We start from the raw sequence: 13,633 nt of genomic DNA, 5'->3' as shown, positions 1-13,633 counted from the left end.
GCTGGTACCACACACACCACCTTAACATTCATACCCTTCACCACCGGCACACTGTAGCTGCATGTGTATCACCTACATGATGCATTATAGCAACCTGCAAGATTTCTTCGGCAGTACCCCCAAACCTGAAACTTCTATTGCCTGGAAGGACAGGCAGCAGATGTATAGGAACACCACCACCTACAAGTTCCCCTCCATATAACACACCAACCTGAAATGGAAATATATTGTTGTTCTTTTATCATTACTGGGTCAAAATCCAGGAACTCCCTTCCTAACAGCACTTTGGATGTATCTTCACCACACAGATTGCGCTACCACCTTCTGAAGGGCAATTATTAATGGACAATACATACTGGCTTTGCCAGCAACCCCATATCCTGTAAATGAATGTAAAAAATCCTCAGCAGCTGAATTCAAATTTCAAGTAGCACTCTGTAGTATCCAAACATGTAGTACTGTACTTCTATTTTTTCTTACAACATGGGCTCTACAAGAAGTATTTCTTGTCCATTTCCAGTTGCCTTGAGGAGATAAAGGGTCAATCATGTTGCATGGGATTGGAGTCAGATAGCTGTAGCAGGTCCCTTCCTTGAGGGAAATCAACGAACTATTTAGGTTTTTATGGCACTCCAGCAGGTTTCATGGTACCATTTCTCTGGAAAACCCCCCAAATTGCCACTTTTATTCCCAACTTGTCATGATGGGATTTAAACTTAAGTGCACTGGGTTGCTCATCTTATACCGCAACTAGGATAACTGTTCCAGAGAATACAATAGTTCACATCTTGAAGTTAGAGTTCCATCACACCAAAAGTTTAGAAATAAAATTTAGCTGGCAACCTACCTCGATGATTCAGCCCAAAAAGGTGAGGTTGCTGTGCTGACTCGTTCATCTTTATTAAATACTAGAAGAGGAGAGGTAGCCACATCCTTTTTAGAACGTGAAGGGGTCCCTATATAAGATAAACCACGAAGTCAATTCACAACAGCCTATATAAAATTCTATTAACCAGTGCCTTTCTTGAAGCATTGAAGTAACATGTAAGATTTTAATGTCATGTGTTTTGAAAAATCTGTACGCTGAAATATTGGTTACAATTTCCCTAAGCATTCCTGGGAAAGTATAATTAGAGTGACAGTGTATGAGTTTCGGGTGAAAGGATATCTGAAAGTCATGTTTTCAGTGCACTTGGGCGAACACCCCGCCAAATGTATTAGACTCAGTACTATTGCTTAACGACACTAAATAGCAGAACACAGACAAATTCAAAGATCATCTCTCCTAATCTTTTCCTTGAAGTTGGACTAGTAAATCAGCTGAGCTATCTCCAAATAAATACTTTCTTCTTAGCATCAACATTTTACAGAGGTTTGCACAGTATATCTTCAGCATCAACAGCAACATGCACTTAAAGGATGCTGAATTCAGATAATGGGTCGAACAAATGTACTGATTAATTGAGGTGCAAAAATTATGAGGGGCCAAGATAGAGTGGATAGGTAGGACATGTTTCCCTCAATAGAAAATTCAATAACCAAAGGAGATAGCTAATCCTTGCACCAATGAATTTAGATCTAAGAGTTTAGAAGAAACGTTTTCATCCAGGTGGTATTGGGGGTCTGGAACCCATTGGCTGAATCCCACATCACATTTAAAAGTATTTGGATATGCACTTGAAATGCTCAAATCTACAAGGCTATGGGCCAAGAGTGGAAATTGCACTTAGGCTGGATAGCGCTTTTCTGGCTGGCTGAGAGATGATGGAATGAATGGCTTCCTTCTGTGCTTTTTGTTTCTATGATTCTATGACAAGAGTGATGAGCGAAAACTGGTGTGGAATAGGATACAGGAAGCAAAGCTTTGGATAAGCTGAACTTTGCAGAACATGAAAGATGGAAAGCCAACTAGGTGAACATTAGGATAGCTAAACCTGGGGATGATCAGGCAAAGTTGAAAGTTTCAACAGTATATTTGATGTAGGGAATAACACGGTGATGTTACAAAGCTGAAAAAAAGGCTGTATTTATAATAAAGAGGATATGGGGTTGGAAGTGCAGCTTGGGATAGAATATGACACTGAGCCTGTGTACAATCTGGTTCAGCCTGAGACAGGGTGGGGTTTAGAGTCAGCGGCAAGATTGCAGAGTTTGTCCTTCCAAATATTTAGCCAGAAGAAATTGCAGCTCACCCAAGACTATATGTTGGGCAGGCAGTCTGATAGCACAAAGAGATGAAGTAGAAAGCTAGAGCTGTGTGTAGTTAGCAAACACATGGAAGCTAACCACATTTTTAGATGATGCCATCATGGCGCAACACAAAAAATAGGAAGCAACAAAGATTGTTTGTTATTTGCAGAGTTCTGAAGATAAGGGTACAAGGGAAAAGAAGGCATTGCAAAAGATGCTCTGCATACAATTGGGTAAACAAGGATGGAACCAAGCCAGGGCAGTGCTATCAAGTAAACAACAGAGGGCATGCACTGAAGAAGAATGTTATGTTGGTTGTGCGAAAGGGTGCAGAAAGGTAAAAAGGCACTATGTTTACAGAGAATGTTTGTTTAGGACCAATTTGCTATCATGGGACAGGCGGAAACCTGATGGGAGAGATTTAAGCAGATAGTTTAGGGATATATGGGCAATCACTGGTGAAGCAACAACATGATCAAAAACTTTCCTTAAAAGAGTGACAGGAACAATAAAGAATGTGCCTTTATGCAGCATTTATCACATCCTTTGGACATCCCAAAGAGCTTCACAGCCAATACATTGCCTTATAAAGTGTAGACATTGGTTGTTTTGTGCACAAATCCCATTGTTAATTTGTGCACAAACAGCAATTTGACCAATAAATCTCTTTTTGGAGTAATTGGTTGACAGGTAAATATTGGCTAGTACACTAGGAGGACTCCCATGCTTTTCTTCATATGGCACTACGGGATCTTCTACAACCACCTGAACAACCAGGCAGGGTCTTAATTTAACTTTTCATCCAATAAAATGGCTTCTCTGTCAGTGCAGCACTCCCTCAGCATTGTGATAACCTGTCAGCCCAGATTATGTGTTTAAGTCCCTGCAGTAGAGCTTTAATCCACAAATTTCAGACTGCAAAGGTGATATTTCCAGGGCTTGGAACCAAAAATGAAAAGAAATTCAGAGAGTTCAATCTGATACCACTCGAAAAATATTTCTTTTTTGGGTGCGGAAAGTATGATCAATGTCTTAATTATGCAAAGAGGTACAGATGGCTTGTCCATTTTTCATGAATTATGTATACACAACTAGGGAATGCAATTCAAACTTCTCACAGGAAATCAGAAGTGACATTTTTTTCCTCCTAAAAAATAATGTATATGTGGAATTACAATCTAGCAAAAGCAATTAATGTTAAGTCAATAAACATCTGATTCAGGTCAAGACTGAAACGTAGTCCCATAGGCTACTCTCTCATCAGGGAGAGACGACTGGTGGTGAGTTTAACCTGAGGGTCACCACACCTCAGCTAAGAGGCAAGGTTGAGAAAGTAGGGCCTTAATGGATGACCTCAGCCAGTACAGGAATTGAACCCACACTTTTGGCATCGCTCTGCATTACAAACTAGCCATCCAGCCAACTGAGCTAAGCAAATTCCATGACTAAGTCTACCTCTCTGTCTTTCCTTATAACTGAGATGATCAAATAATCCATAGGATACAATGTATGCTGCTGATACTGGAGTGAGAGTGCTGTTTTTAAAAAACAGCATTCTCGAGTTGCTTAGTGGGAAATTGGGGATAGGCAAACATTGTAAAATTGTTGCACCCTTGAGTTGATAATCAGGGACTATTTCTGCAATTTTTTTTCTCAAGTAATTAAGGAGGTGAGGTAGAGTTCTTGATAAGATCGGCAGAAGCAACAGACTTACTTGGCATAAAGGACTTTTTTCACAGCATACTTTGTTATTCAATATTTCTGAAAAGCAAAAGTTTTCTTCCCTGATCCTAGGGCTGTATTACTAAATAAGGGGTAAAAACTTCAAAATTATGATCTTCAAGTTATTAGAGGGCACAGATGTTGAATGTGTGGAGGAAAGATAAAATAATTACCTGTTTGTTGTTTATTTCGATCTACAGCAGGGCATAAAGAGATTGTATCCCGAAAGGCATCCAGTTCTGAATCAAAAGGTTCTATCACCTTGTTTCCAGCATTTGATCCTTCCCATGGTTCTGATGTCGATGCCTTAATGTTTCTTTCCTGATGTTGCAAATGACCACGGTAAAGATCATCCCCTGACCTTAAGTGCCTGCAAAGAGTAATTAAATATTAGACTCATTTCCAAGTTTAAGTAGCAAAAAGGAAAGAAAGGATTTGCATTTGCATATCATGCCTTCAAAACGTCAAAAAGCACTTTACAGACAATAAAGCACTTTTGAAATGTTGTAATGTGGAAAATCCAGAGGCCAATTTTTACATGCCGCACACATAACAATGAGATGAATAACCAGTTAATCTGTTTTTAGTGATGTTTGTTGAGCGATAAATATTGGTTAAGTCATCAAGAGAACTTCCCTTATTTTTGAATAGTGCCATGGAATCTTTCCTAACCATCTGAGAGGACAAATGGAGCCTAGGCCTAATATCTCATCCAACGTGCAGCACCTCTGAAAGTGCAATGCTCTACACACAGTGCTGCAACAACAACTTACATTTATATAGAGCCTTTAATGTAACAGAACATCCCAAGCACTTCAAAGGAGAGTCATCGAAATTTGACACCAAGCCACCTGAGGAGATATTAGGGCAGCTGACCAAAGAGTTAGCTATCATGGAGCATCTCAAAAGGATGAGAGCGCGTAGAGAGGCGAAGAGGTTCATGGTAGAAAATCTAAAGCACAGGGTAACCAATGGTAATGATTAAAATCCAGCATGCACTAAGAGGCTGGAATTGGAGAAGTGCAGGGATCTCAAAGGTTTGTAGCACTGGAGGAGGCTAAAAATAAAGGGAGAAGTGAGGTCAAAGAGTTTTAAAAAAAGATGAGAATTTTAAAGTTCAGGAGAGATTTGGTGCTGATGGAAAGCTCGATGTCGCCAGCATACATATACAAACTGATGCTGTGTTAGCTGGTGCTATTGCCCAGGGCAGAGGGAAATAGGAAGGGCAGGTGTGGGGGAAACCAAGGATAGAGCCTTGAAGGACTCCAGATATAGTAGGCAGAAGTGGAAAGAGAAGCCATTGCAGGTCATTCTCTGGCTAGGGGACAGATAAAAATGGAATTAGGTGATGGAAGTCCCACTCATCTGGCCATCAGAGGAGAGGTGTCCATGAAGGCTGGTGCACTCAGTCATGCCAAAAGCTGCAGACAGGACAGGAAGGATGCCGAAGGATAGTTTACAACAGTCACAGGGAATGCCATTTGTGATTTTGGTAAGGACCTTTTCAGTACTGGTGGCAGGGGCAGAAACCCAATTGGAGGAATTCAAACACAGGATTGCAAGAAAGGTCAGCATGGATTTGGAAGGCTGCAACATGTTTAAGGACTTTGGAAAGGAAGGTGGGGTGGTAGATTGTAAGGACTGAGGGAATCAAGGATGGGTTATTTAAGCAGTGAAGTGATGACAACAGATTTGAAGGGCAATTCGACAGTACCAAAGGAGTGTGCAGCTTTAACAATATCAGTAAAACTGGGGATAAGGAAGGGAAGTTGGATGTTTAGGAGTTTGGTAGGAATACGGTTGAGGGGGCAGGAAGTGGGTCTTGTGGACAGGATAAGCTTGGAAGAAGAAGGATAGGAGATGAGTGATGAGCATTCAGGGTTAGGGCAGGGAAAACTTTAGAAAAAGTTTGGCAGAGTGGGTTAGCAAAAAGGAGAGAAGTAACAGAGGCAGCTGAACAATCTCAATCCTTGTGACAAAGTAGTCTATGAGCTCCTTGCACATCTTGTTGGAGCAGTGTGTGGAGAAGGCAGGGGAGAGGGTTTTAAGATGGTTTGTATTGTAAGAGATCTAATTTTGGCGTCTTGTGCATACCTTATTTTAATTACACTACCATTGGCTGCTGTACTTTTAGCTGCTCTTTAAAGCCTAACTCTTTGGCCAAGCTTATGGTTATCTGCCCTACTCATGTGGCTTGGTGTTACATCATGTTAGCTAACGCCCTTTTGAAGCACCTTGGGACATGTTACTACGTTAAAAGGTCAATATAAATACAAGTTGTTGTTTACCATATTATCTCATCCCATGGGTAGCTAAAAGCTGCCAAAAAATTATTACAGCAGTGTTATACAGAGTCAAGAGTAGTAATTTAATTTCAATACATTATTTACTACAAATGTATTTTTTAATCATTTTAAAATGCTGCCACTATTAATAGTAACTAAATACAACTAATCTCAAACAGTTCAATGGCTCTTTTTAAAAATGTAATACTTGTACAGCTACCTTCCTTGGTTGAATTACAATGGAAAACATGCCCTGGAGTGGATATCAACAGAGGGAAAATAGCCACTTGCACACCGACTTATATAGCTACTAAATACTAACAACTATTATCAATTATGTGCCTTCCATATATAGAATTTGCCAGTCTTAATGAAACAGGTATTACTGGGTTCATATAATGCAAACTTTTGCTGTATAATTTTTCCTCTTCTTTCATGAAATGTGAGGAATGCTAGCAAGAGCAACATTTGTTGCCCATCTCTAACTGCCCTTGAGAAGGTGGAGGTGAATAGCCTTCCTGAACTGCTGCAGTCCATTTGGTTGTGTACACACATATGATGCTATTAGGAAAGGAGTTTCAGGTTTTTGGTCCAGCGATAGTGAAGGAACAGCAAACGAGTTCCATGTCAGGATGAAGTGTGGCCGAAGGGAAATTCTCACCACACCTCTTGAATTTAGCTCTTTTATCCATATTTAGGCCAAGGTTGTTATGAGGTCTGGAGCCACGTGGTTCAGGCGGAGCCCAAACTGTACATGAGACAGCAGGTTATTGCTGAGAAAGGGCCACTTGATAGCACAGTTGGTGACACCTTCCCTCGCTTTGCTGACAATTGAGAGTAGACTGATGGGTATTTGGTTGGATTGGATTAGTTTTGCTTTTTTTGGACAGGACATACATGGTGAATTTTCCACAGTCAGGTAGATGCCTGTATTATAGCTGTACTGGAACAGTTTGGTTGGGGGCACAGCTAGTTCTGGAGCGCAAGTCTTCTGTGCCATTGCTGGGATTTTGTCAGGCCCCTGAGATTTGCAGTATCCAGTGCCTCCAGCACTGCAAATTCCCTCTTCCTATGACCTCGCAGTTCCAGCTCCACAGGCCGAAGTAGGTGCAGCTGGCTCACAGCAGGGCACCCAAAGCAGGCTGTGGCCTTCCAGGTCTTGGCCCTGCGGAGGATGCATACTGAAGTCATCACAGACAGGGCATCTCAGTCAACAAACTGCCTTCCCCTTCGCTGTGGATGTCAGGGGAGCACCAAGACAGGGTTAGGAAGGCTAAGAAGATGTAGTTGCACAGACTGGGCATGGTGTTAATGACTTGTGCCTCATGTTCACTATTGTAAATAAACTCCCAAGAATGTCTCCTTGCCTATGGCTCCTTGTTATGATGAGTAGTGTTCATGTCACTCAAATGTGAAACCTTAATTCCTGCACAAGATAAAGGCAGGTGTCTCAGTCCAGGGGCTTCTTCCCTGTGCAGTGTGTAACCTTCAGACCAAAGTGATGGTCCGGCTCACACTCACTGGACATATTAGAAATGCCTGCACCTCGATGGTGCTTGTCATTGCTGCCAGTATGTTGTTGGCAGGCATCAGAGTTCATCATTCTCTCTGTGTGCTCAGCACCCTTGAGGTGGAGCTGGCCTCTATCTCTTCAGCATCTGTGACCGGTGACGGTGTGCTCCTGAAGGGGACAGGTGCTGAAGGTTGACAAAGGTGCAGGTGCATTTAAAGTTTCATGGCTGTGACTCCATGACATGACCCTGATCACAGAGCAAAAAGCAAACTGCTCTTAGCCAGACATATGTCAGACATTCACAGACACAATGTGAAGATCTATGGCGTGTCCTCATGCATGTCGTCATTATCCTCCTGGAATCTAGTGAATATTCGGGCCTCCATTGTGTCTCTGTGACATGAGCCTAAGCACTGAGAGTACGTGCACTACCACTAGCCACAGAGGAGTCAAATGTTCACAGATGCAAGGTGAGGATGTCAGGACTGTCCACACTCATCCTCCATGAATCTTGCAGCAATGAGGGCCTCCCGTCTGGCCAGTACGATGGCCTCATCACCAGCATCCTCATCTTAGAGGACCTCATCCCCTTCAATGTCCTCCTCATTGGAGAGGTGCAGCTCTTCCATCTCCTCCCCAGCGAGGTCCTCCCCCTGTTGCAGTGCCAGGTTGTGTAGCATGCAAAAAGCTACAATGATGTGCCCACTGGGGACTGTATTGCAGTGCTCTACTGGACCTGTCAAAGCACCAGGATCTCATTTTCAAAAAGCCTGTCGTTTGCTCCATCAAAGTCCAGGTTGCAGCATAAGTCTCTTTGCTGCAGTCTGAGGCTGCCACACAGGCGTCATCAACCATGTCATCTGTGGGTAGCCTTTCTCCCCGAGGAGCCAACCCTGCAGCCTTTCTGGACCCTTGAAGATATCAGGGATCTGAGACTTGCTAAGGATGCAGGAGTCATGGGTGCTCCCTGGGAATCGTGCACAGACCCACAGGATGCATTTGTGGTGGTTGCAGACCAGCTGAACATTCAGTGAGTGGAAGCCCTTGCGGCTGAAGTCGTTGACTGCTTGTTGCCATGGAGATCTAAGTGCCACATAAGTGCAGTCGATGGCACCCTGCACCAGTGGAAAACCTGAGATCTGCACAAATCCCAGCACTCTTGTTTCCTGATCCCGGGCGAAACGCACAAAGCTTTATGCCTTTGCGAAGGTAGCGTCCGTGGATGCTCTTGTGCATGGAAGCTGGCGAGATCCCACACAGGTCATCTGTGGAGCCCTGGAAGTAGCCACTGACGTAAAAATTAAGCGCCGGGGTCACTTTCACGGCCACTGGCAGTCGATGCCCTCCATGTCCACGTGGTGCCAAATCCTTCAGCATATGTGACCAGCCTGTTCCCTGGACATGTGCAGTCTTCGGTAACACTGGTTCTCAGTCGTCTGCAGGAATGACAAGCACCATCTACAGACCCTGGGTCTAGCAAAGTGCCTACAAGCGACAGCTCTCTCTGGATTTTCAGCTGTGTGTGCAGTAAGCCCTGCCGCCTCTTCATTTTGAGGGAGGTGCTCCTCCCTTTGCCGAGCCAGGCATCTCTGCCACAGTTGTCTTCTTCTCTGCTCCCTGTAAACCATGAGGCATACCGCTAAATCACCAGGCTCCATGAACCTGATGTTCTCCTGTAGGATCAAAGAGAGAGAAGAGTGGGTTAGCATATGTGTCCTCTGAACCTCTCTTGGTTAAATCTGAAGGCCCCTTCACACATGCTAGAGAGTGCTGGCCACCACTTGGATGGCCAGTGTGTAGTGCGTTTCATGGCTGTCCAAAACCTCTCCCACCCTGCTCCACTTGACTGATTGATGGCATCTTCGGCCACCAGGCTGCACGCTGTGCCCTCAGCTCAGGCATTCTCCTAACCTGCACTGCAAGGCTACACTGTTAGTTTGAACCATGAGGGATACTAGTCCAAACCTTAATAAAGGCATTGCAAGGGGCTCTCAGCACCTCCAACAGTGACTGCACCATGGCCACCTTTCAGAAGGGGATTCTACAACTTGCCCAGTTGGCCAATTGGTCTGCTGCCCCTAAAACGCACATGAATTTGCAGTCTGCACCCGAGGAGTGAAAGGGTCTGAGGCATTTGGTGTCACATTCATGCTTTTGCATTGCTTGAGTGGGCAGAAAATCTTCAGAGGCCCGACTCCAAGCATGTCAATGGAGCTGCTGCTGAATGGTCTCAGCTGTGGAAGAATGCACACTTTTGACAAGCTTTTCCAAGTGCGTGGCTGCTTCCCTCCCCCCATGGGGAGGCGGGGGCATAGTGGTAATCCAAAAGACCCAGGGTAATGCTCTGGGGACCCAGGTTTGAATCCTACCATGCTGGAATTTGAATTCAATAAAAATATGGAATTAAAAGTCTAATGATGACCATGATTGCCGTAAAACCATAACCGTGACCCACCTGGTTCGCTAATGTGCTTTAGGGAAGGAAATCTACTGTCCTATCTGATCTGGCCTTCATGTGACTCCAGACCCACAGTAACATGGTTAACTCTTAAATGCCCTCTGAACAAGAACAATTAGCGGATGGACAATAAATGCTGGTCTAGCCAGCGACACTCAAATCCCACATCCCATGAACAAATTAAAAAAAACCCTGTCCCCTACCCCAGGCATGTGCTTGGGTACTTCCTTCAGTCAGTGCTACCTTGCCCCCTCCCCAGAATGTGTGCACTCACCTCCGAGTTACCCTCAAAGTTCAGCTCGTCAGTTGCATGCGTTTTAAAGGGAGTCGTGAAGCACACCGTTCTGAAGGAATGCCTATGTAAATTTGACATGGGGGGATGATTCTGACAAACAGGGCTTATAATAAGATGTTAAGAGTATTGAAATTAGGGTCCCGACATGTGACGATAGGAAACGAGGCCCGGCATTGACAGGTGGAGTAAATGACTGCAAACTGGTTTCACGACAGCGTAAAATTGATTTTTGGCCTTCTTGCCATATTGTCTGCTCACGCTCGCCATGATGCCCACTGTCAACGGAACTGGACAATTCTACTCTTAGTCTCTCATTGTTCTTTCTACCAAAATGAATCACTTCACCATTTTCTGCATTAAATTTCATCTACCACTTGTCTGCGTATTCCACCAAACTATCTATGTCTTTCCGAAATTCTACACTCACAGTTCACAGTACTTCCAAATTTTGTATCGTTTGCAAATTTTGAAATTGTACCCTGTACACCAAGGGCTAGGTCATTAATATATATATTAATATATATACCAGGAAGAGCAGGGTTCCTAACACCCACCTGATGTTGATAGGTGACACTGTGATTGGTATTACAAGTCCTCTTACTAGTACTGTGGTTTGGCAATGACATGTGACATCCAGATGCAAGTTCAAGTTCAAAGTCACTGAAACTATTTAGCATTCAAGCTTCGCACAAAGGCAAAAAGATAGAACATTGCTTTATTTGTCCAAACTACAAATAGTCTCTACACAACACCTTGTTTGAAGACATGGAGCAGATTTTACTGTCACCTAGCGGTGGGTTTGCAGATGTGAGGAGCCAGGGAGTTGTCGATGAATTTCCCTGGGTGGCCTACCTGCCACACTTACCTGTCTGCTTGCTTCAATCTAATAGAAACCCTTAAAGACCACTTCCTTCCTTAGCCTCAATTTTAAGGCTGCTGGGCGGAGTTCAGGACAGAGGGAAGCTTGGCAGGTCACCCTGCTCAGGTCTTGGGGGGGAAGGGAGGGCACCTACCTCCAGGGCACCTTTCCACATTGAGTGCCCCCCACCTCCCAAGGTCTTCCGCCTGCGAGTCCTCCCTCGTTCCCCCCCACCACCCTCTCCATCAAGACCTCTGACCACCACACCACAAGCCTCACCTCCCCGCCGTAAGACTCTCCACACTTACCCAGTGCTGGTTTAAGGGATTTAGAATCCAGGGACCACTTGGAGTCCATGGCTACCACTGCATTGCTGGGAGAACAGAGCTGTTGGTTAATCAGGTTGGCTGTCAACTCTCTGAGGTGTGACCTCTGCCCCTCTGTTTCCAGTCATTTAACACTTCATTATCACCAGGGATACATTTCCCACTGACTCTCCAGGTGGCAGGGCAGGAAACCCCACCATCCGAAATAGCCTGCCCATGCGATATATTGTAGGATTCCTGCTGTACACCTGTTAATATAGTTAGTAGATAGGACTGATCTGGGCACAACTATCCTCAACACTCAATGCTCACTCCGGTGAGTTACCTGAAATTACTGCCAAATATCGTACCTTACCTTTGCATAGATTGCTGCTTCATGAGGGGCGAGATGAAAATAAAAGAAAAATTGAATTTGAGGAAAGAATCTAATTCCCTTTGTAGTGCTTTAGTTGACCTCAAATAAAGGAGTGAGTCAGTTTGTGATAATCTGCCTCAGCATTTCTGATTTGGAAAGGTAAAAAAACAAAAGTCAGCCAGGTTCCTTCTCCCAGTTGCCAGTCAATCATTCTGCTGGGAGGTTTATGCACGTGCAAGTACAGATTCTAGCTTAACTGTGGCATTTCCCACAGTTGCAAAACCTGTACAATTCACCATCAAGACTTACATTTGGAAAACCTAGGGCACAATATTGAAGGGCATTGGACAGCCAATAAATCGTATTTCTGCATGCATAATAGCCTTCAGAAAATGTATCAATAAAAAAGGAAAGACAATGGCAATTATACAATTTTAGTTTAAGGATTGGTCTTAGTGCCTTGCATTCTGCAGGCTACAAGAAAGGTGCACCATGTTGAAGCATTTGAAAGCAGCAAGAGGCAGCTCAAGATGCAAGCATTATTACAGTTTTGTGAGCAAGTTTATACTTGAAGAGTGATAACACTTCAGCAGAACATGTGCAAAAATAAGAAAGGGACCTTCGTTCCATCCAGTTCATTCCACTGTAATTAAACTTTTTAAAAATTCATTTACGGGATGTGGGCTTCGCTGGCTGGGCCAGCATTTATTGCTCATCCCAAGTGGCCCTTGAGAAGGTGATGGTGAGGTGCCTTCTTGAACCACTGCATCCATGTGGACTCACAGTGATGTTAGGAAGGGAGTTCCAGGATTTTTCACCCAGCAACAGTGAAGGAACAGTGATATATTTCCAAATCAGGATGGTGAGTGGCTTGCAGGGAACTTGCAGGTGGTGGTCCCATCTATCTGCTGCCCTTGTCCTTCTAGATGGTAGTGGTCGTGGGTTTGAAAGATGCTGTCTAAGGAGCCTTGCTGAATTCCTGCAGTGTATCTTGTAGATGGCACACACTGCTGCTACTGTGTGTCGGTGGTGGTGGAGGGAGTGAATATTTGTGGATGTGGTGCCAATCAAACAGACTGTTTTGTCCTGGATGGTGTCAAGCTTCTTGAGTGTTGTGGCAGCTACACTCTTCCAGGCAAGTGGGGAGTATTCCATCACACTCCTGGCTTGTGGCTTATAGATGCTGGAGAGGCTTTGAGGAGTCAGGAGGTGAGTTACTCATCACACTATTCCTAGCCTCTGACCTGCTCTTGTAGCCACAGTATTTATATGGCTAGTCCAGTTCAGTTTCTGGTCAATGGTAACCCCCAGGATTTTGATAGTGGGGGATTCAGTGATGGTAATGTCATTGAATGGGCAATGGTTGGATTCTCTTTTGTTGGAGATGGTCATTGTCTGACACTTGTGTGGCGCAAATGTTAATTGCCACTTGTCCAACCAAGCCTAGATATTGTCCATGTCTTGCTGCATTTGGACACAGGCTGCTTCACTGTCTGAGGAGTCACGAATGGTGCTGAACATTGTACAATCGTCAGCCAACATCCCCACTTCTGACCTTATGATGGAAGGAAGGTCATTGATGAAACAGCTGAAGATGGTTGGGCCAAGGACACTAGCCTGAGGAACTTCT

At 44.2% G+C, this 13,633-nt stretch overlaps 1 protein-coding gene across 3 annotated transcripts in view; it reads right to left on the bottom strand.

Annotated features, from left to right (window-relative positions):
- The window catches only part of kiaa1328 (KIAA1328 ortholog), a 262,954-nt gene that overhangs the window by 71,212 nt on the left and 178,109 nt on the right, over positions 1-13,633 (bottom strand). For all 3 annotated transcript variants that reach the window (XM_041173529.1, XM_041173614.1, XM_041173697.1), the window contains 2 exons: positions 4,086-4,282; positions 848-956 (listed from right to left, as the gene is read on the bottom strand). In XM_041173529.1, the coding sequence (XP_041029463.1) occupies positions 848-956; positions 4,086-4,282 (306 nt within the window). The remainder of the gene's footprint in view (positions 1-847; positions 957-4,085; positions 4,283-13,633) is intronic.

Source organism: Carcharodon carcharias, chromosome 1, assembly GCF_017639515.1.
Source record: "Carcharodon carcharias isolate sCarCar2 chromosome 1, sCarCar2.pri, whole genome shotgun sequence".
Lineage (NCBI taxonomy): Eukaryota > Metazoa > Chordata > Chondrichthyes > Lamniformes > Lamnidae > Carcharodon > Carcharodon carcharias.
The sequence above is the reverse complement of the archived record's forward strand: the minus strand, read 5'-3'. Positions and strand labels throughout refer to the sequence as shown.